This window comes from Psammomys obesus, unplaced genomic scaffold (assembly GCF_907164565.1).
Source record: "Psammomys obesus unplaced genomic scaffold, mPsaObe1.curated_primary_1811, whole genome shotgun sequence".
Classification (NCBI taxonomy): domain Eukaryota; kingdom Metazoa; phylum Chordata; class Mammalia; order Rodentia; family Muridae; genus Psammomys; species Psammomys obesus.
In genome coordinates, this window is record NW_026591816.1 from 1,380,128 (window position 1) to 1,402,970 (window position 22,843).

Below are 22,843 nucleotides of genomic sequence, written 5' to 3' on the forward strand. Positions count from 1 at the left end.
ATGTGTGTGCATTGGTGTGCACATGCCTATGTGTGTGCATTGGTGTGTATGTGTACATGTGTGAATGCAAGCATGCACACGTCAATGTGTGTGTGTGGAGGTTGGAGACGTCTTTCAGGAGTGGGTTCACTCCCTTCACTGTGGTGGGTTCCAGGGCTGGAGCTCAGGTTGTCAGGCTCTCACAGCGGGCGCTTCTGCCACCCAGCCGTCCTGCTGAGCCTCCTCCTTTTCTTTAGCTCAGCACCCAAGTGTTTGCAGGCAGGAAGGAGATCTATTGTCCTGCCCCGGCACCAACACCAACTTCGATTAGAATCAAACTATGATCTGCGCAGAAATGGAGGCCGATCTAAAGAAGCCCATCTTGTGACTGGCTGTAGGAAATCAGGGATGCCATTCCATGACAGAAATTTGCCGTGGTCACACAAGAACCCTGAGCAGAAGGCTTTCCGAGAGGTCTCCAAAGGCTTTGTCGTTAACACAGTCCTGATCTTTTGCTTTGTTTTGTTTTGTTTCTGAGGCTCTGGCTGCCCTGGAACTCACAATGTAGGCCAGGCAGGCCTCCGACTCACTGAGAACCTCCTGCCTCTGCCTCCCAGTGCTGGGATTAAAAGCGTGTACTACACACTCACACTCTTAACAAACTAGAGTGTAGCAGCTCTTTCTCTGAGTGGACTGTTAGAGCATGTTTGTATGTTTCACTCTTGTTTGGTGTTTGTTTATTTGATAGGCATTTGTAGCTCATCTTGGATCACACCATTCTCAGCCTGAACAGATGGTATTTGTTGCTTGTTTCTGTTGTGTGTGTGTGTGTGTGTGTGTGTGTGTGTGGTACATGGGAGTGAACATCACACATGCTGGGCACACACTGCTATGAAGCAATCTCCCCAGCACTAAAAGCACTTTCCCTTAATACGAACATTGAAATTCCAATAAGATTAAATATTTTCTCCCATTGTTTCTAAATCTGAAACCAATAAAGCAGGGTAAGTTTGGGTTGGGTCTTTTCAGTCCATTTTTATTTTTGATACTGAGTAGGGGGAGAGATGAGGGAGGAGATAAGAGGGGTAGGGAAAGGGGGAGAGGGAAAGAAAGGAGAGGGACAGAGGAGGGAGAGAAGAGGAAGAAAGAGAGAGAGGGAAGAGAGGAGAGAAAGGGGGAGGAATGATTGACTGGTATCTAGAAAAAGTTGGATCCTGAGTTAAAGAACAAGGAAATGTCCTAAAGCCTCAACACTTGATCGCAAGTCGGCCTTCAGAAGGCAGAGCTGAGGTGTGTGTGTGTGTGTGTGTGTGTGTGTGTGTGTGTGTAAGGGTGCTCAGGGCTCAACATTTTTTCTAGCTGCGGCTGTGGTGCCTTTCCCTACCCCAGCAGGAGACTGGAGATGAGCTGGGGTTGTGAGTCCTAGTAAGAAGCAAGTCAGACTGCCCTTAGAGTTGTGGCTTAAGCGGTCTCTGCTTGTCCTCTGAGGACAAGCTTCCAGTCAGCTTTATTGATAGGTAATTCACAGAGCATTACCTCACCACCCTCGTGGACGCAAGTCAGCGGGTTTTAGTAATTTCACAGTTTTAAAGCTACCCCACAATAAATTTTATCTCTGCCTCAAAAAAAAAAAAAAAATCCCACATGTATGATGCATCGTTTCCGTTCCTTTTTTCCTAAGTCTGGAAACTCTGAATCTATTTGCTAAGTTCCTGGCAGCTTTCAACCCCTGATGTGAGCTGAGGGATGGGTATTTTTCTTAATTTTTCACGACTAGCTCATTCCATGGAGCATACTATTCTCAAAGTTCACCCATATCGTAGTGCGTGACAGAACTTCCTGCTCTGAAAAGTGCGAATAATATTCCGTCCCATGTCTAGGTCTTCTGCTACCCGACGCCTGGGCTGCTGTCACTAACAGCAGTGTGCCAGTGTGCCAGTCTGCCTGTCCGTGTTTCAGATCAACATCCGGAAGTGAGAGGGCGATCCTGTGAAAAGTCTGTTTTTGAGGACTGTCCATGCTGTCTTCTACAGTGAGCACCACACTTGCCCTTCCCACCACAGTGCCAAAGTCTCCAGTTTGCCTACATTCTTGCTGAACTTACTTTGTGTGTGGCTGTGCACGTGCTCTCAGTCTGTGAGCGCGCACGCGCCCTCATGTGTGTGATGGCGACTGTCCTTATAGTCGTGGGGTGATACTTCATTCCGGTTTTAAAAACACGCTCATGTTCTTGCTTGAAACATCATGGGCCCAGGGTGCATGAGTCTTAGCACAGGAGACCTGCTCCCTGGTCGCGGGAAGCACACCTGCTGTTTGGTGGCCGAAACTCAGGGTTCATAGAGGAAAGGCTGGACGAGGCGGCTGGCTTGGTGGGCGGAGGTCAGAGGTGACAGAGCTGTGCTTTGTTTACGTTCTACTGACTTGCTGTTTTGTTAGCAGTGTGCTGAGGATACAGAGTAGCGGGAGTGCTCCTGCGCAGAGGGAGCTAGGGACAGCTTCTGCTCCCAACAGCCGAGTATCTCCCAGGGGGCGGGACACAGCAGCTCCTCTAAGGGAAGCCTGAGGACCGGAGGTTCGTGCACACACCCTGACTGTACCTCCCTTTCTGCACCAGGGCTCTCTGGACAGGTTAGCCTGGAGTCTATTCTGTAGCCCAGGCGGGCCTCGAACTCTTTCTTGTGGGGATTAGATGAATCGGCGTTAGTAGCGTGGGCTTGGCTCTCAGTATGTGTTAGCTATTATCAGGTATACAAGTCTGCACACACACGCTGCATTTCCGATGACCCCACCTCGCTCTGTTGTTCAGAAAGACCAACAGGGCTCAGGTAACTGTGGGGAAGGAGAGCAGGTGTTTAAGAGGTCAGTCGCGGCAATGGTGGAGGCAAATGGGAGACACAGAGCTTGATCCTTCGCTCTGAATAACCAGAGCTCGTGGCGCGTGCCTGGAACCCCAGAGCGAGGCCTGGGACACAGGAAAAGAACAAAAGGACCCGGGAATTTATGCTGAACAAGGTATTTACGCCAAACAAAACAAACTGCCTAAGACTCCGGGGGGCGTGGTCGCTGCCACCTTACACGCGTGCGCAGAGCACATGGGCCTTCTGTCGGTGCTGGAGAGCAGGCACCCACGATCAAAGGACAGCTATTTTCTACTGTGAAAGTCGGCTACTCAGAGCTAAAGACTACGGAGGGACGGAGGAACTTCACGGTGCTTATTCATCAAAGTCATTTTCTGAACTCTAAGCAGGGATAGAAGAGACAGGTGTGGCGGGTCACCTCTAGCAAGTAGAAGGCCGAGGCACAATCACAAGTTCAAGGCCAGCCTGACTTAAAAGGGCGACACAAAGAAATGCAAACCCAAACCAACAAAACGAATATGGACACAAGACCCCTGGAATGGAATCTGCCATAGTTCCAGGCTTTTCAGGATCTTTTAAATACTTTCAAATCAAACGTGGGAAAATTTTCCTCTCAGATATCCCAACTACTTAAGGTATAGTATCAGTGAGTACAGGCATGTCAGCGTGGGTTACCGACTGAACAGTCTCCCAGTGTCACTTGGAAATTAGTTCTGGTAAGTGGCCTGAAAGACTAACCTCTGTGAGGAAAGTGGGCACTGAAGAAAGGCAGCCAGCAGCAGCGTGGTTGAAGCCGACAGTGAGTCCAGTGTCCACCAAACTACGCCTCAGCCCCAGTGTTTCTTTGCAAAAAACCATTACACTGATGATTGGCACATTTTTTTTTCTGTACATATTTTATATTTCAATTGAAATGAATTTTGATTGATACGGCATTTTGAAAAGCACCACACTTGACAGTTTTCAGTCTGGCCCAAGACTGATTCAATTTGACCTGGAGGGCTGGCGATTATGTTTGAAATTAAAATGTTGATAAATGGGCAAATCTAAACAGAGTCATTGCTGAGATTCCTACTTCCGTACAGTACAATGAAATAAAGGTTAGCTTGACAGGTCTTCCTATGGGGAGGAGTCTGTGTCCCCAAGCACGGCTCTGAAAAACTGCAGCTCTTTGGATAAGACTGTGTGTACGAGGCCTCACTTTCTAATGCATGAACAAAATTGACATGAAACATATTTAAAAAAAAAAATAGGAGCTAGGCATGGTAGAGCTTGCCTTTAATCCCGGCAGATGCAGGTGGATCTTTCTGAGTTGAGGCCAGCCTGGTCTACATAATGAGTTACAGGATGGCCAGGGCCGCATTGAGAGGCCCTGTCTCAAACAAAGTAAAATAAAAAGGTTAAATTTTCACATTCTTTAATGCAACCCAGCTCTCTAGGGAAACAGTGAAACAGAAAGAGACAGAGGCTACAGAGTCACAGCGGTTTGAAAGCAGACAAAGGTGGCCAGAACTACCATATTTATTATAAAGCTACACCTTCAAGAACAAATCCAACTGTATACCGAAGCCTGTAATGGTACATGCCAAAAATGTACAGTACTATACAGAAAAGTGCATTGTCATAACAGATTAACGAAATGTTCTCTCTTCTTCCAGGACTGTAACAGCACCCCTTTTCTCATCGCAGAGAAGAGGGGATGTACTGGAGAGCCAGTGGAGAATGGGGAAGGACGGCAGGAGGCAGTGTGAACGGGGCATCATGGGAAGGACGGGATGGATGGCAGGGGGCCACTGTCGGTTGATAAAGGCACAGTCACATCTATGAAGGTAACGAGACGCACACAACTGAGCACGGAGGCACGGGGAGGTGGGCGTGGGAGCGTGGTGGACGGAAGTGGGCGGGGCGGCATGGGCATGGTACGAGAGCAAGGCTAGACTCTTCTAAGATAGGAAGGCACTTCACATGTACATACGACTGATGTACACCGACACGATTAGGTAACTGTCACAAGCAGGAAGCTACCGGTGCTGCGACTGACCGAACTGACAGGGAAGGGGAACACTGGCTTCGTGATGTGGGCAGGAGTTACCGTTAAGAATGCGGGGAAAGAGCAGGCTCCCCTGCCCCACAGCACCTCCTACGCTTGAAATAGCTACAATAACCGTCACACTACACACGGAGAACTTAGATGAATGCTCTATGTAGCGGCATTCACAGATGCACAGTTTACATATTTTTCTTATACTAGTTTCTAAGATAAGCATTCTGGAACCCAGTACAAGGATTTAAACATACAAAATTCCCTATGTAATTTAAAGATACAGGTACCCATTTTGATTATACCACTGAGACTTTTTTTTTTTTTTTAAGTGTACTAGGATGAGTGACAGCTCAACTTCTGGTGTGAATATCTGTGCCAAAGTCATCCTGCTGCAAGCCTGTGCTGGAGCTTGAGGGGGCTCTCAGCTCAGTGGATGACTTGAAGTAGGGGCAGTCTGTTTGCACATGGGTAGAGCCTTCAGGTCTAGGCTCTCTGTGTCTCAGAGTGGCAGAGAACAGAGAAATGGCGTCCAAAATGCATTTCTTGCATTTCAGGTCTTTTCTGCTATGGTCAGGAGTAAATAATCGAAATCTGAGCACTCAGTGGGCTCACAGCCTCTTTACTGTTGGATTTCATGTCATGGTTCCTTCAGCTTGTGGACGTCAGAGGCTGAGCAATCCTAAATGCTAAGACCAGCACCACCAACCCATCTTCTTTCCCCTTTTAATTATAAAGCCACTTTGGGAATGGTAAATGTATAGAGACAGAAAACTTAAAGGAGAAGTCTGGCCCTCGGGAGTTCATCCTCCGCTGATAATGACTCATGAGTGTGGTAATAGCATAGTGGGCCCTCACTATGAATTATTGTATGGCTGGCTCACGGGGCACCTTAGTTGGATTATGTTGTGTGAATGCAAGTAAAACTGTTGGACAGTGATGTTCACATGCAGCAAGTGCTTGAGCTTTACACGGTGTCTCAACTGTTCGAAAGTTTATGTGACACTCATCAGAGAATGTGCAGTAAGCAGCTGGCAATCAAAACCTCAACTCACATCAAAGGGCTTTCCAAATCTCCCTTAGGGTTCTATGGACACAAACCCAGGGTTCTACTGGCTATGAATATTTTGTGTATGTGGAGTCAGTTATTGCTGTGGACCACAACTTTCTTACCAAATAATCGCTAAGGTCTGGAGGTGGGGGAGGGCACTGAGCCCCTTGGGGTTCGCTTCCTTCCTTTCCTTGTGCCTTCCCACTGTGCTACACCTGTGACTTAAGCCAGGTCCTTGCGGGGTGACCCTTTTCAGCGGCTACAGCTTTTAGTGAGCTTTACTGACAGCATTCATGATCCTTTGTGCAGGGGAACGGCTCATCTTAAACTATCCTGTGCACGGGTGGTGATGTCAGAAGGGAAAACATAAAACTGTTGACCCATCCCTAAGCAAAGAAAGGATAGGCAAGTGCTTTTTGCTGGAGGCTATAATCTTTGTTTGAGAGACAAAAGTAAGTCCAGAAATGAAAACAGGACTACAAGAGAGAAGATGGAGAAAAGAAAGGAGGGATGGGAGTCTACTAAGTGCCATTTCCTGGAGGAAGAGGCCCAGCTCTGAGGCCCTGGCATCTACAAAAGCATGTTCTTGGTCATTCAAGGCAGTAGAGTCATGATATAGGGTGCAGAAAGACATGGATGGATGCACAAAAGATAGCAGCAAAGGTGGGGTGGGGGACTGCCAGAGAGCTGTGTGTGCAGGCATCGTAGAGGAAGAAGATCTGCAAAACTAAACGCTTAAGAAAGGCATTTACAAACAAACCCCAAAGGTTGCTAGCTCCTTCTGCCTTCATTGGCATCTTCCACCAAAGAAGAAAAAACGGTTTTAAGGAACGTTATAGTTTTCTAATAAGTGGCGGGTTCATTTAGGAGACAATAAACTTCCAAGGAAAGCAGCGGTCGGCATCAGTCAAAGCGCTGTCCTGGCCGGGTCTCTATGGTTTCTTTTTCAAAATGGCCAAAAAGAAGAGTTGTGAAAATTTGGGGTTTAAAACCTTAGCACACCCGACGTTCCTGGGAGTGGGGAGTATGTCTTCAGTACATTTGTGGAACGAGGAGCGCAGCTTTGAAAGGGAATATCCCATCAATAGTTTTCTCTGCAACAGAACGGTTAGACCGGCAAACTGAGGTAGGGATCGGTCATGACCTTGACTTTAGTACGGATCTTGGTTTGTTTCTGCGTGAATTATCATTGGCGATGGCTAATCTTAGGCAACCGGCTGCCAGTTTGAAATTAAACCTAGAAGGTAATTAAGGTGGGTCCTAAGGGCTTTGTTTTGAGCCATCCATTCGCTTCATCAGGAAGTTAGGATCATGCAGATGCTGACAGCTGCTGCTGCTGCTGCTGCTCCTATGCAGATGGTGATCTGTACCTCAGGAAGAACACTTGTGTTCTGAATGATCTCAGGGGTAACAGACGGGATATACAGCTCCGTGGTAGACTGTATGCTTAGCATGCAAGAGGCCTCCAGTTCAGTCCCCAGAACCAAACACACAAATCTACCATCTTTTTTGTTTTTACGATAGAAGAAAAATACCATAACTACATGATAAAGAAAAATGGCTGTGTGCTAAAATGCCAGGGAAGGATGTCCCTTAGCTGAGCCCATTTGACCGTAGGAGCTCTGTGCAGAATACAATGCAAAATCCAAAAAGCAAATATGAACAGGACAAGAACAGAAGTCACGATTCTGAGGTACAAAACTGGGAAGAAACTATCCTGGCACCACAGGTCACCTCCCGCCCTTGGTAGCCAGATCTGGCTTGGCTCAGAGGGAGATGTGAGGGGCAGAGCCGGGGTTTCTGGCTTGGGATCACTGGGCTGCTGCAGCATAAAGGAACCCAGGCCTTAGTCACACCATCAGTGAGGCAAGGATTCCTCTCCTCTTTGTTTTTTCCATTGCCATAAAGGAGAACACTGGGGTTAGGGGAAGGTGGAAATAGTTCTTAGGCAGTTATTCAACAAGTGTTCAGGAGTTTTCGGTGTAACCAGAAAGTACTGAAAATTCGGCTGCTCTGGTCTTTGTGTGTAGGGGTGGACCTGGCCTTCTTCAGGGCTTGCTCACGTTCTTGGAGGGAGGCCGTCAACAGCCTTGGACATGTTCCCTGGCCTTTTCCAGGTTCAGTTCAAGCAGTACCCGAGCTTCTACTCTCTGCGTCCAGGGAAATGACTTTCATGGAAGGGGCCATCAGGGAACCCCTTCAAGCCAGGGACTACAAGCCCCACTGGAGGAGGCTCCCTCCGTGACCTCCAACAGCTGCTGCGCCCCACTCCGGGTGGAGTCAAGGGTGCTTGCTGTCAGTTCCTGGACAATGAGTGCTCTTCCCACAAGACCATGGCTGGTGACACTCCAGTGAGACCCGGGACTCGGGTTCTCCTGCTTCCAGGATGCTCCCCGGGGCGAAAGTGAATCTGAACATATGCCGTCTGGGGGGTGGGGAGGGGTGAGGTGTTGCCTTAGGTACAAGGGGTGCAGCATTGGAGTTTTCAAGTAAGTCTGCGTGTTTCTACTGTCTTTAAAATGACGTGTCCAGTTATTAAAAAAAAATTACAAAATACAAATGCCCCTGTTAATTTAGCTGGTCCCAGACATTCGACAACATAGAAAAAGCCAAAAGATCTCCAGTTATAAGCGCAAGACTAAGGGAACAGCACGGATCACGGACTCTCGTCACTACTCCATTTTCGCCCTCAGACCCCTCCCCCCACGGCCTTGGTTTGTTTTGTTTGTTTGTTTACATCGTGCAAGACTTGTCTGCGGGGCCCTGGGAAGGTGCGGGCCCTACAGTGGGGTTTGTTTTTGGAAGGACAGCAGGCTTTGGCCGAAGGGCTGGGGGCTTCAGCTGCACGCCCATCCTGGGAGCCAGCAGCGGCTTGAAAGTACTCATTGTGTCGCTGGAGGAGCTGGTGCTCCGGCGAATCTGAGGCTCCGAGCTCCTGGGAGCGACCCCGTGCAACGGGCTGAGCGGTTCCGTGGCCGTGGCAGGGGCGGGGGCGTTCTTCACTTGCTCCAAGGTGTCCAGCACCACGTCCGGGGTGTGCTTGGCCGTGCTCTGTCTCTCCAGTTCGCGGAGCTCGTTTAGGGCCGTGTTCATGGTCTCCTCGATATCCTAGTGGAGAGAAAAGAGAAAGGAGGGTAGTCGGGTAGTTCTAGAAAGCGAAGAGCATGGACGTTAGAGCCTGCCCACAGAGTCCAAAAAGCCTTGGGCACCTGGCTTGATTCCAAATGACCGGGAGTCTTAGAAGCAATTGCCATTGACACTAGGCAACCTACTGCATTCTCTCTGTCTTGCATGGTAGTGATCAGAATTCATCCTTGTGTGTGTGTGTGCTCACGTGGGAGCGAGTGTGTGTGCAGATGTGCGCTTGGCACGTGTAACCCCGAGGTCAACCTCAGGTACTGTCTCTTTTGTTTTGAGATGTGACTGTCTCCTGGCTTGGAACTCACCGATTTAAGCTAGGCTGGCTGGCTAGCCGGGGCCTGCCGCTGCCTGCCGCTGCCTCTCCAGGGCTGGGTTTACACACGCATACCACCGCGCCCTGATTTTTAAAGTGGGTTCTGAGAGTGGAACGCACCAGCTCATGGTGGTGCAGCAAAAACTTTACCAACTGACTGAGCCTTCTCCCCGAGTCCTCTTGCGATATAGACAACGGTGAAAACCCTGTCTATAATTACCAGAATGTAGCTGTTAAAATGTGGAAGCATTTAGTTAGAAAATTGTACATATGTGTCACATGCACGCATGTATGTGCCTGTAATGGCCATTAGGTCACGCTGTATCTCCACTGCCGCACGTGCTCATTACTTCTTTGTGTTGGGGATATCCAAATTTTCTAATTAATAATATTTGAACGTTTAATATCAAACATTACCAATTACGGGACACTAGAACCTGAGCCTCTCACCTGTCCTGCCTCCAAACCAGCCTGGACTCTCCTGGCCTTTACGCTATGAACACCATATTTTCCCATGTTCTCAGAACTGGGGAGTTGTTTCCTTTTCACTACTAGGCCCAACTCCCAAAGCCTCCCCCACCAGGGGACCCTTCCATGGCAGGGCTAGCAGGGATGAGCTTCCTGTTCATTCTGAGGTGTGGCTTTTCTGCAAGTCTTTGTTTCTGTTTTTTCTTTCAGTGTTTAAGATATAGTGGTCTCCATGGTTCTGCGGAGAAACCTGCATTTGTTTTGGATTCCTCATAAGGGATTTTACTTTATTCTCTTGCTATTCTTACAATTCTCTTTGTGTTTTATTTACTCATTTTTGATCCCTGATGGGGTGCTCATTGGAGAAGACCATCTTGCTGGTGAGTCTAATCAGGGAACTTTGAACTTCACAGCCTTGGACTTCTGCACTTCTCTCAAAATTGGGGAAGTTGTCATCTCTTCTTAGTGTGGTTTCTGCACCTTTTCCCATGAGTCTTCCTTTTGGAATTCCCACGATTGAGTATTTATCCACTTAATTGTATCCAAGAAGTCTCATGAGATTTCGCTGATTTTTACTGTTTTGTTTGCTTTGTCCAGGCTCATTCAGAAGAAGCCCCATCTTGAGTTCCTGGAAGTCATTCTGTGGCTCTCAATTATATTCTTTTTCTTTCTTACTTTTCTTTTGTTAATTCCACTTACTGAATTCTTCAGGTGTAAGATTTTTGTTTCTGTTTTGTTTCATGATTTCTATCTCTTTGTTGATTTTTATCGTTTAGGTTAGGAAAGGCCTTTGTGATTTCTTCAAGTTGTTTGTATTCCCGTGTTCTCAGTTCTGTTGTGGTCATTATCCTGAGCTTGTTTTCAAGCCTGTACCTTTCCTTTTCTTTGGGGTCTGCTAGCAAGTGTTGTTGTGATCCCATCCTCTTCATATTTAATTGGTTCCTTTGTGGATAGTTTTCCATCCGGTGAAATATTCATATTTTCAAATAAATGTGTTATGTATTCTTTCCAGAGAGGCTTAACATTTGTGGATGGGCCTAACAGCTGTGGATGGAGGTCCAAGAGCTATGGATGGGGCTGACACCTGTGGATGGGGCTAACCTGTGGATGGGAGGTAGGGCTTTGGTTAGGTGTGTTGTTGCCCCTGATTCTAGATGAACTCACTAATGCGAGCGTCGGGTACTTCATCTATAAACCTTGTCAGTGATGTCTACGATGGCATCATTGCTCTAGGATGCAGCTGTTTGTGGCTGCAGTGGTATGACAGCTTTGCTGGGGGTGGAGCCACTACCTGATTTATTGTTGGAATGGCATGGGCGTATGCAGGCACCCCTGGGCTGTAGCTGTCTGCCTGGCCTTTTGGTAGCAGGGCTGCCACCTGGCTCTTGGGTGTGGCTCTTGGACTGTGCCTGATGGTTGTGGCCTAGTGTAGCAGATCTATGGCTGTGGTGGAGTAGACTAATGGGGACATCAGACTACTGCCTAAATGCCTCCTGGGACCAGTACACACACATTTGGTATGCTGCCACTGTTTGCCAGCTGGCCTTCTGGACAACCTCCCTTGCTACCTGGGTGTGGAAGCTCAACATGAATTTGAAAGCTGAGATCTTGGCTGCTGGGCTAGGCTCTGAGCAGCCATGGTTATGGTGCCATAGCAAGTCAGGCGAGTATGGTAGATGGCTGCAGAGACATAGGAAAGGAGGCACTTACTGTGTGGTCACTAGGCGTTAGAGAAAACACTCCAATGAGGGTCCGGTTCTAAGAAGGGGGGAGCTATGTCACAGCAGCCTGGGTCACTGTGGCTACATGCTACTGTTCTGTAGCAGCACACCTCTGTGACCTTTCCCAGCTGTGCTGCGGCCTGTAGGACTACTGGGCTCTCCCATGCAGTCATCTGCAGTGGCAACGGGGACTCCTCAGATCAACTTAGCTTCTCCCATGAGAAGTCCGTCTCAGCTCTGAATCTGTTACGAGGAGGAGGCAGGCTAATTGCTGGCTAGTTTTTATGTCAACTTGCAACAGGCTTGAGCAGTTCTGGAAGAAGGAGCCTCAGCTGAGAAACTGCCTCCACTGGACTGGCCTGTGGGCAAGCCTGTGTTACATTTTCTTTTACATCAATTACATCAATAATTGACGGGGGAGGGCCCAGTCCGCTGCGGGTGGTGGACCCCTGGCAGGTGGTCCTGGACAGTGTAAGAGAGCAGGCTGAGCAGGCCATGAGGAGCAAGCTGGTAAAGCAGCATGTCTCCTTGACTCTGCCCTGGCTCCCCGGAATGCTGGGCCACAAGCTGTCACATGAAATAAACCCCCTCCCTGCCAAGATGCTTGTGCTGAGGGTGTCTCATCTCAGCAACAGAAACACTAAGGCAGAGGAGGAGAGGCAGTGTGCCTCACTTTCCTCTCTATGGTGCTATCTCGGCTTTAGACCTAAAAATCCACAGGGCTCATGCCACTGCCCTGAGGACTATGTCAGCACTTTTCCTTAGTCGTTCCAATTGGACAGATTACAGCTGTCCATTCCTTATCATGGCTACTCTACCCCTTTGGGGGGGGGGAGGGGGACAGGCATCAAGTAACTATTTTGCCTTCTTTCTCATATTATGAAAAAAACTGAGGATCAAAATGAAAACACATTTGTCATGCTTAAATAAGTAAATGCAAGGTTGGAAAGGAAGGGATCTTATGCATGTGTGCCTGATTCACACACACACAAAAGCAAAACTGTGTACAAAAAACCCTGCCAGATCTATAGCCTTGACAAAGATTACTACACTCTTGCACAGAAAATGCTTCTGTAAGGACATCTGTCTGTTCAGCCTTGGATGAATGCCAGCCTTGTCATTTATTAGACCCTGTAGCCGAGGACTGTTCTTTCATAGTAATGCAATCCTCCTCTTCATTTCACCTTTAAGATGTTGCTGTGTCTCCACTTCTGTCTTCTATAGCAACACGTTCTCAAGCAATGCTCTGTCATTCCCAAATAAGCACCATTCTTCTCTGAAGAATGTCTTTGGTTGTCATTTTGGTTGACAATATAAAGACATGAAATACTTTTTGCATGGTGTTAAGTCCTCTAGGGCTATCATTTTGTGAATCACTCTTTGACTGGAACACTGTGAGTGAGAGCTGTCCATCCTTTGAGAAAAATGACAGCACTGGTAGGAACATCTTTCACCGAGTATGTGAGTTAATTAAATTAATACTGCCATGCCAATGCACTTTAAATCACAGAACTGATGGGGATTCTACAGGCGAGTATAAAAATATTTCACTTCATCTTTTGCATAGTCATTAGCTAACATTCACAGGAACAAGTTCTAGTGTTTTACAGCCCAGTAGGGCAATTACAGTTCAGAATTACATAGTTTATGAAGAACTAAACATGAAGAGGGAAAGTATCTAAGGAGGCTGTAATGATGATTTGATAACTAACTACATATTGCATACATATATCAAATTATTATATTTAATCCTATAAATATGTAAATTTGTTATATCAACAAAAGAGAATTAATATTGAAATGCATTTAATTTTTTTAAAATACTGATTTCCTTATATTTGTCACTTAATGTTATTTAAATTAAATATATATTATTAATCCAGTTCAGATAAAAAATTATAAAATTTTATTTCAAATGGAAAAGTGTGTATCATTGAGTAGTCGATAAAGACAATGCATGCTCTCTCCATATATAATTATATATATAACATATATGTAGTACCATTCAGAATTGAAAGGAATCTTGGCAAATGGGACAGTGTGTGCACAGTTTGAGGACCTTTGCCATGTGGAATAATATGTCACAGAACTATCCATATTGTATTACGATTCTACACCTCAGAGGTGTGAGGTGGTGAAATTCACAGAAGCAAAAGGTGGGGTGGTGGCTGCCAGAGCTGCAGGAAGGAGGACTTGGGCATTGTCACTCAACGTGCAGAAAGTATCACTGTGGAGAGCTCTTTCATGAGGATGGAAATATTCTTTACTGAACCATTTCTCAAAAATGGTTAAAACAGCAAAATCTATGATTTTTTTTTTCTTTTTAAAGCCAGAAGCTCAAAACAGGCAGTGCTGAGATGGGGTGAAGGACCTGCTTTGTCTGAAATGATTCCTCTCTTCATCCCCAGGACGTCTTCTGTGCTCCTGGACCATAATTCTGACCCCTCACGCAGTGACTGCTGTCCTGGTCCTCCTCCCCACTGTATTGCCAGCAACTTAGAAAGCAGCTGTCTTTAGCCAGCTCATCAGCAGCGGCTGTCACAGGCCACAGTCTAGTCCATGCTCAACAAGCATTTTCTCAGTGAGAAAGCAAAGCCATGATATCACGTCACGGTATCCACTAAAGAATGAACCAAAACCCACGACCCACTTTTCCACCTCAGTCTACTTCAAGGATCGCCCTGATTTACTTAATAAAAGCACTTGCACATTTCTGCGTGACTATCACTACGACGTGCTCATTTGTCCTCCTGTGATTCTTTGAAGGCTGGAGGTGGAAGGCTAGGAAAAGGACAAAGCTGGAAGCCATCTTGTGGGTGACGTACTACTTTCCAAACAATTACTTTCACGTGGATGTCCTTTACTGTTAAACATAAAAATAAAAACCAAACAAAAACAATGATTTGCTGCAGACAGGATGTAAAGAAGCTAGCTGGTTTGTTGACTTTTGCTTTTATGATTTACGATAAAAAGATTTCCTGGTTCTGGCAACAAAATGGTTAAACAGTTTATTATGTCTTTTTGCCCTGAAGCTCCCAGGTCTGTCTCTCAATCAAATCACATTTCACCTGCTTATTACAGCAATGATGTTAGGAGTTTCTCAAACCATAACACTCAGCTACAATCAAGTGGAGCGGGTTCTAAATAGGTCTCACTGGGCCTTGCATAACCCTCTAAAAAGAAAAACTCAAAGGTCAAAAGCCTTTTTGTTGAGAAATTGCTCTATACTTAAAATTCATTTAATTACTTTCAAACACATTAAACTATTCAAATAACCTGATTTATCATCCAAAATTCCTTATCATTAGGTCAGTCAAATAGTTTGGGAATGGGTCATACTAAGGATTCTTTGGGTGTTTTGGGGTTTTGTTCTTTTCTTTCTTTCTTTCAGCCCATTTTCTTGTTACTTATCCCTTCTGCTTTTGAACCACAGGGAGTTTTAAAGCTTCAGGAACAGCTGGGAGATGGCTGAGATTCCTCACGCCCAGCGCCAATCTACCCACTTTGTCTGTTGCTGGCTATCAAGAAGACATCTTCTGAACCAGAGGGCCAAATGGTAGAATGGGCGAACTCCCTCATACTGTCTTACTTCTGTCTTGTCAGTTCTGATCATTAGAGATAAACTACACGGTGCCTCTATGTAGTCTGTGTTGGGAAGGGAAGACACAGCACTATGCTGGTCCATAGGAGCCAGCATTACAGTTCTTTAAACGGCTAATGATCATTGATTACATGACTCACTGACTGCTCTGTCAGTTGCTGCCTTGAAAATGTCACCTTCCGTCCTACTGACTCACCTCGTTCTTGAGCTTTCCATCCTGTTGTCGCCAGTGGTCCATTTTGGGAGCTTTAGGGTGTGCTGTGCCCTGCTAGCAGGCCCTTCCCTGTTCTTTTTCAATATTTTCCTGGCTATTCACCAATGATGAGTGTGAGTGTCCTGGCTCCTACATTTCGGCCACATCTGTTTAAATCAGTGCGAATCTAATAAGCTGGGCCCCTTCCAGTAACAAATGGACCATCAACAGAGGTTCATGGCCAAGCTTTAGATTAGATAGTGAATGTGTCTCCTTTTCTTTCTCTAGTAATTTCTGTATGAAAATACAGTTTGCATATTTTAAATCTTTCCTGTTGCCTTTACCACAGCCAAGCACTTACATTACAATATTCAGTTAGAAGCATTATACCTGAGCAATCGTTTCTGGGTCCAGTGGCTTGTGGTCGTTGAAGCCGGAGTACTGCCCTGATGATGTTGACCTCCTGATGGGAGGGCTGTCAATCTTCTTGAGGGAGTCATGCCGGCTGATGTTGGTCAGGCTGCCATGGCCGGGCCGGCGTCGCCTCTCAGGGCTGTCATTATTGAGGCCACGATTCTGCAGCAGGCCCCTGGGGTGACTGGCTAGGTTTGGGGATCCCAGGTCAATTGAGGAATTAGACAGAGCATGTGGTGGGTGAAGAGGACAATGACCATCGCTGGTCCTGCCAGGACGTCTTCCTGGAGGGGGCGGTTCTCCTCTTTTCCTTTGTCTAGAAAGTTACAGAAGGAAAAAAAGAAAAGAAAAAAGAGGAGCTTTTGACACTAGATAACACTTTAAGGCTGAGTGTGCGATGGCTACTCATAGTCCCCAGAGAAGGGGCGGTCAGGAGCTGATGATCACAGGCCACTCACCTAGCTAAATAGCTATCAGAATGGCGGTCAGTTGGGGAGTTCATGTCCTTGGATGAGGACTTGTCTTCGGTGACTGGCCCGCTGCTGGCTTCACTGTCAGCTTTTTGGCTCAGGGTGTCTGAAAAGGTATCGTCCCTGAAATGATGGGAAGCAGGAGTGAGAGTCTCTGGCTGGGATGGCATGTATGTGAGTCTTTTATTAATATAGCTGTCCTTGTTATGTAGGGTTATTAATTATGTGTGTATGTGTGTGTCTGTGCATATGAGTACAGATGCTTTGGAGGCCACAAGAGGGCATCCTCTCCCCTACAGCTGGAAGTACAGGTGTTTGTGAGCTACTAAACCTGTTCTAGGAACCAAACTCAAGTCCTCTGCATGAATGCATTTGCTCTTAATCCTTACCTCCTCAGCACCCTAAAGTCGATAGTCATTCTAAACATAATATAATTTTGCTACAAGAAAGTTGGGAATACAAAAGCGTAAAATAGCAGTCCAATCAGTTCATGTCAGAGACAGTCCCTGTCCCTATTACTATGGAGACCACTTGGATACTGAACTGATCACCTCCCCCTGAGGGGGGAGCAGCCTTACCAGGCCACAGAAGAAAATGCAGCCACTCCTGATGAGAACTGATGGACTAGGGTCAGAGGGAAGGGGAGGAGGACCTCCCTTTTTAGTGGACTGGAAGAGGGACTTGGGTAGGGAAGAGGGAGGGTGAGATAGGGAGGGGAAAAGGGAGGGAGGTACAGGGGGCATACAAAGTGAATAAACTGTAATTAATAAAAATAAAAAAGAGTAAAATAATAATCATCTATAACATACTACACCAGTCAAGTATGCTGGTGCCTGCCTTCAATTCCAGTGCTTGGGAGGCGGGGGCAGGTGGATCTCTGGGAGTTTGAGGCCAGCCTGGCCTATGTAGTTTCAGGACAGCCAGAGCTCATAGTGAAACCCTGTTTTGAAAATAACAAAAACTTCACTAAACAAGAGGCAACTGTGGTTAGGTCACTATTTTGCTTCTGCGTCTAGAATGTGTATGAGTGTGTGTGTGTGTGTGTGTGTGTGTGTGTGTGTGTGTGCGCGCATATATACGGTATTTACATTACTGATAAATGGTCCTCTGTTTAGTCGTTTAGATATACACACCTTCACGTCTACACATGTACACATCTTTAATGGTCATATACACACTTTATTATTCTAAAGCTATGTACATCACTAAGTACTTCTTTTCAGTTTATATGGTGTGTCTCTCATTTCCTTGGGAAGCTTCTTAAAGTTGGTAATGAATTGTATACTCTGCCGCATCTATTGTTTTGTAAGCTGTTTCTTTTACTTACTCCAACATCTTCTCACATCCTTAAATATTTCTGAGAAATTTAGAGCTTTCTCATTGGTGAAACTGAGGCTGCGTGAACAAAAGCCCTGAGTTGACTCCCTTCAATTCTAAGCCTGTCTCCTCCCTCTTGGGGACTGGGGATTGAAAGAGCCAGACATCAGAAGAAAAATCGGCTATTTTGGGAGTCACCCTGGCTGTGCTAACTTTCTGCAGAGGTTATTGTTCTGAGGCACTGTCAGAAGATGTCTCTCCTTGAACCCGTTTGGTTCTGAACTGTCAGCAACCAGCATGCAGTGTAGTCTGGAATTTTTACTTTTTTTTTTTTTTTTAATGAGACAGGGTCGCATTTATCCCAGGCAGGCCGTGAATTCACTGTGTAGCCAAGGACAGCCTCGAACTCTTGAGCCTCAAGCTTCTCCTTCCAGAATGCTGGGATGATGGCAGGCACCCCCAGCGCGGGCCTGCGTGCTGCCCGCTGGATGTGGACGCCCTGGCTTTTTGCGCTTGCTAATCTACCAACTGTTCAGTCCCGTCTCGATTTCTTTAGGCACCTTTCCTAACACACTGCCGATTGAGTGGATTTTCAAGGACAAGAGAAATCTTCCAAATAAAGTAAATACAGTGATTTACTTTTTTACCATTAAACTCACCAGGAAAGTGAAAAACTGTCTGTGCAGTTTGGTCCCCCCAACCCCCAAGTCAATTTAAGACTCCAATCAGGGCCTAATGGGCCGCGCGCAGATCAGAAACTGAACCCATGCTTATACAAGACCCTGGGCTGGCTTCCCAGCCCTCCCCCCGGACCGCTCCGCCCGCTCCTGCGGCGAAGTCTCTCTGGGGCCACTGAGGGGTCCAGCTACTCACACATCTTGCACCACAATGTACTGATGAGGCACGAGCCCATCGACCCCGTTGTGTCTGCCTTCCCACCAGTCCTCCGAGGCGCGGTGGTACAGCAGCAGGGACGCGCCCTTCTTGAAGGACAGCTCTCTAGCTGACCGCCCCACGTAGTCAAACTTGGCTATTGCTTCGATTGGCTCACACTCTACAGAAAAACAACAGAAAACGCAGAGGGATGAGGATTTGGGGAAGCCATGGCGCATTCTTTGAAAGGCCAGCGTGGGGCTTTAGAAACAGGTTGAATGGGGAAACAGGCAAACCATCACAGGAGGCCCTAAGGGGCAGTTTTGATCGGGGGGGGGGGGGGGGGGGGGTGCCTCCAGCTGTCATCCGTTTCTTAGGCAAAGAAAACCTGAGCATTAGATTTTCATTTCCTCAACCTCTTAGTGGATACAATGACAGTGTAATAAAAAGATGTTGCCTTTGCAGTATGATGTAAAAACATCTCCTCGGTTCTAATATCCGCCACGTTGCTCTAATCTTTTTCTGACGTTGATGGACTGTGGTTGCAACATGTTAGTGCCATTTATAACAGAAAAAAACCCACAATTCCAGAAAACACGTGTTATTAGCTTTACAAAATACATAAAACCATCGTGAGAAATGCTACTGGAATACATTTATGCTCCTCATGGGCTTTTTTTGATTTTTGGTATGAAATCTCAATGTTAACATCAAAACTCGGGGAAAATTTCACTTCATAAAATTTTTAGATTTAATTATGAAACATTTATGTTAGACTGCCCTCTACTCAAAGTAAAAGACCAGACTTAGAAACTATTTTCTAGGGATCAAGAAATAATTGATGGGAGAGACTAGGATTGGCTATACAAAAAGTCAGAACTCAAAAGATTGCAGACCACAGCTCTATTCACACAGCCTCGCAGGGAGCTTCGTGATTTGAACCTAGTGCAGGAATGTCCTCCATTCAAGGCCTTTCTCCTCCTTGACCGCCAGCCCCTCATTCTCGTTCCTGCTGTCCAACAGAGCTGAGTGGACAGCTAATGAAAAATAAACAGAAACGAACAGTGTGAGGAGCATATGTTTTTAGAAATAACTGTACAATGAATGATACTTCATTTGCTGCAACCTGGGTGTGTGTTAGTTTCAAAATATTCTAGACTCTGCAGGCAGCATGGTGAGTACACCCTGTCTCTCAGCCCTGCAGGAGATGGCTTCCTATTTGAAACCCACTCACTTGAGAGTTCACTTTTCCTGGTGTTCACTGCGGCATCTGTGACACTTAGGGACAGTGTGAGAGAGAAGATTTGGAAGAAGAAAGCTAGGCTTCTCTTCCACTTGGCAAACTGAAACTTCTCTGGGGCGTGTAAAGCAGAAGCAGCACGCACTGAAAACCTGTGTGCGAAGGGCTTGTGTGAATCTCGGCACACAGTTCAAGGCAATGAAAACTGCAGCAACTTTCTGCTGGTAGGCAGTGTCCGGGAAGTGTTGGGCCACCATGTCCAGCTGTAACCCCAGAACCTACATGGGAAAAGGCGTACGAGCTTTGAGAACGACTGTGCAAGTCTTTTAGATGGTATGTAATCCTTTGGTGGATTGTGAAATGTCCTCGAATGGCTCATGATCCTAATGGCTGACCCATAGCTGGCTGGCACTGTTTGGGGACACTACAGAACCTTTTGAATATGGGGCCTTCCTGGCAGACATGTACCTGTGGGGGCAGGGCTAGGGAGTTATACGTAGGCCAGGTTCCAGCCCAATCTCTGCCTCTTGAATGCCAGATAACCAGACCGTCACTCACGCTGTCACAATGTCTGCCTCCATGTCTTCCCCATCCATGACAGACCATATCCCCTGAACTACACGTCAGGACAAACCTCTCCAATTCTGTCAGGGTGATGAGAAAAGCCAACAGCATACTGCTCAAATCACAGTTCATTATTACAATGCAAGTGAGCGTACCAGTAAATATTTATAGAAGAGAGGAGAGAACTTTCCATTTAAATATAATGACCCTTTGTTCTAAATTTCCAGAGAATGAATCAATCCTTCTTGATCTGAGATGATGTGATACCAAAATCTGTACTTCAGTTTTCCTTGGCAGATAGAAACAAACACGCTCACAGAGTGAAGACAGGCTAATTTATTAAAACAACTTCATGACATTGGGCTTGTGAACCCTGAGCCAACATACCCTTAGCTCTTCATTTTTAAATTAACAATATAAGTGTGTCATCAGAGGACATGACATATAATCTATGCACAATGTGTGGAGGACAAAGGGAAAGAGATTCATCACTGCTCTTTAGGGCATGCAAGATGATGACGTTAATGCTGGCCAAACGCTATCTAGAACAACATATGTGTTACATATACACACAATTTCAGAATCATGACCTCTGTGACTGTCACACAGGCACTAGGATTATCAGACTGACTAAATCTACTGAATAGGGGGGCCCGTTATGCAAGGATGACCATTTTAGTGGTAATCCTAGTATATCAACAAGTAATTTTCAGCAACTTCATTATTCTGACTCTTTGTGCTCTCCTGGGAGCCATTTCACAGTCCAGTGTCAATCAATAAAGCTATTTACAGACATCTTAGTCTGGGCATTGCATGGCAAATCAATCTCAGGGCATGGGGCGCCATGGCTTTTTCACATAGAGAGTGTTTTGGTCCTTTAGGGTCCTGCAGAACTTCTTAGAATGTTGCTACTGCTGACATCAATACCAATAATGGCAAGGGTGTAACATGATTACTGAGTGCTTCTGCACGGCTCTGATAACTGTGCAAAGGAAAAGCGGACTCAGCAGAGTGGCTGCCAGAATGGCCTGGTGCTAACAGGTCCTACGCTCACTCTTATAATTTAATATGATGTAATAGTGTTGTAGCTTCTCTTGGGGACTTTATCATCCCTAATATGCTTCCTTCTAGGTTTGTCATCCACCCTCCTTGCAGAGGTGAGTTTTATTCTGGGACAGCCCCTCTTGAAAAACAGAAGTTCATCTCTGTAGTGATACCATGATAGAGATAAGAATGCAATATCTGACAGTTAAAATGGCGACCGACTTTTTGATTTAGCTACAGAACTTTGAAGGTTGGCTGCAGTGAGAACCTGTCCTTTTAGAGCAATGATTTTATTTCCAGCCAAAGGGGTGGCCATGATCAAATCAGAGTGAGATTTAGAGTGTCGAGTATTAAACAAACATTCTCTCTTAGAGTCAAGGGGTAGACATTTGACAGGTGGCATGAAGTTGGAACTGGTATGTGGGAAGAGAGCTGTTTGGGCTTTGCCTACATTGAAGAAGGCCAGTGAGGGGGAAGGAATGAACCAGAGAGAGAAACATAGGGACCAGGACAAAAACCAAAAGTGATGGTGTCAGAGGTAGAGGCCTCAAACATTTTCAGAAACATCACGTAGAAATATGAGCTATTACTTTAAAGAATATCCTTTAAGCCCAGAAAATATAACTTTAATTTAAAAAAGAACACAAGGTTTATGACCCACTCAGTGAAATGGAGCTCATGTCTGACAAAAACTCTGGTGGCCCAGAATCTGAGACGAGACAGGCCATGGATTTAGGAAACCAAATACTGTTCTGCTTAAGGAAAGTATTGGCAAAACGACTCCCAATGACATTCTGCTGTACCCATGGAGCAGCGTCAGAGAAGCTACCTCCTGCAGGAGATGGGAACAGACAACACGCAGAGAGCGAGAGACCATGGAACACTCAGTCCTAAATGGGATGTCTCCATCAAATCCCTCCTGTCAGGGCTCAATAAACTAAGCAGAAAAGGAGGCAGAAAGACTCTAAGAGCCAGAAGGGATGGAGGACACACCAGGACTGACACACACGACTCACAGAGACTGTGGCAGCATGCACAGGTCCAAGCCAGGTAGGGTCTCAGTGCTGAGAGGGGACGGAGACACAAGCCTCCAAATCAAGAAGCTATCTTCAGTTGACAAGCACTTGCAAAGGAAAATGTAGTTTTCTCCAATGGTGTCTCATTGGGTATATAAACCACACTAAGGGCCAGCTGCAGCAGGAGATGACCACAAAACAAACTTAACGGCTCTTCTGGAGGCTTTTTACCATCTCATGTTGCATTTCTGGTCTTTAGTTTGTATGTTATGGCTTCCAATTTTGTGTCTTGATGGGTTTTATGTGTGTGTGTGTGTGTTTCTCATGCTTTGGCTTTTTTGTTGTTTTGCTTTATTCTTTATCTGCCTGTTTGTCTTCTGAAGAGAGAGAAAGAAGGCATGGAATTGAACGAGTGGGGAGGAGAGGCACAGGGAGGGAAAATGGGGGAGGGGAAACCATGATCAGAGTACATTGTATGAGAATAATTGTTTTCAATAAGAAAGAATACAAGAAAAATCCTTTTCTTTCTTTCTTAGAAG

At 46.1% G+C, this 22,843-nt stretch overlaps 1 protein-coding gene across 3 annotated transcripts in view; it reads right to left on the reverse strand.

The window, feature by feature from the left end:
* Nucleotides 1–4,342: 4,342 nt before the first annotated feature.
* Nucleotides 4,343–22,843, reverse strand: part of Srgap1 (SLIT-ROBO Rho GTPase activating protein 1) — a 260,889-nt gene continuing 242,388 nt past the window's right edge. For all 3 annotated transcript variants that reach the window (XM_055611990.1, XM_055611989.1, XM_055611991.1), the window contains 4 exons: nt 18,441–18,621; nt 16,239–16,373; nt 15,757–16,096; nt 4,343–9,037 (listed from right to left, as the gene is read on the reverse strand). In XM_055611990.1, the coding sequence (XP_055467965.1) occupies nt 8,663–9,037; nt 15,757–16,096; nt 16,239–16,373; nt 18,441–18,621 (1,031 nt within the window). In that variant the 3' untranslated portion in view covers nt 4,343–8,662. The remainder of the gene's footprint in view (nt 9,038–15,756; nt 16,097–16,238; nt 16,374–18,440; nt 18,622–22,843) is intronic.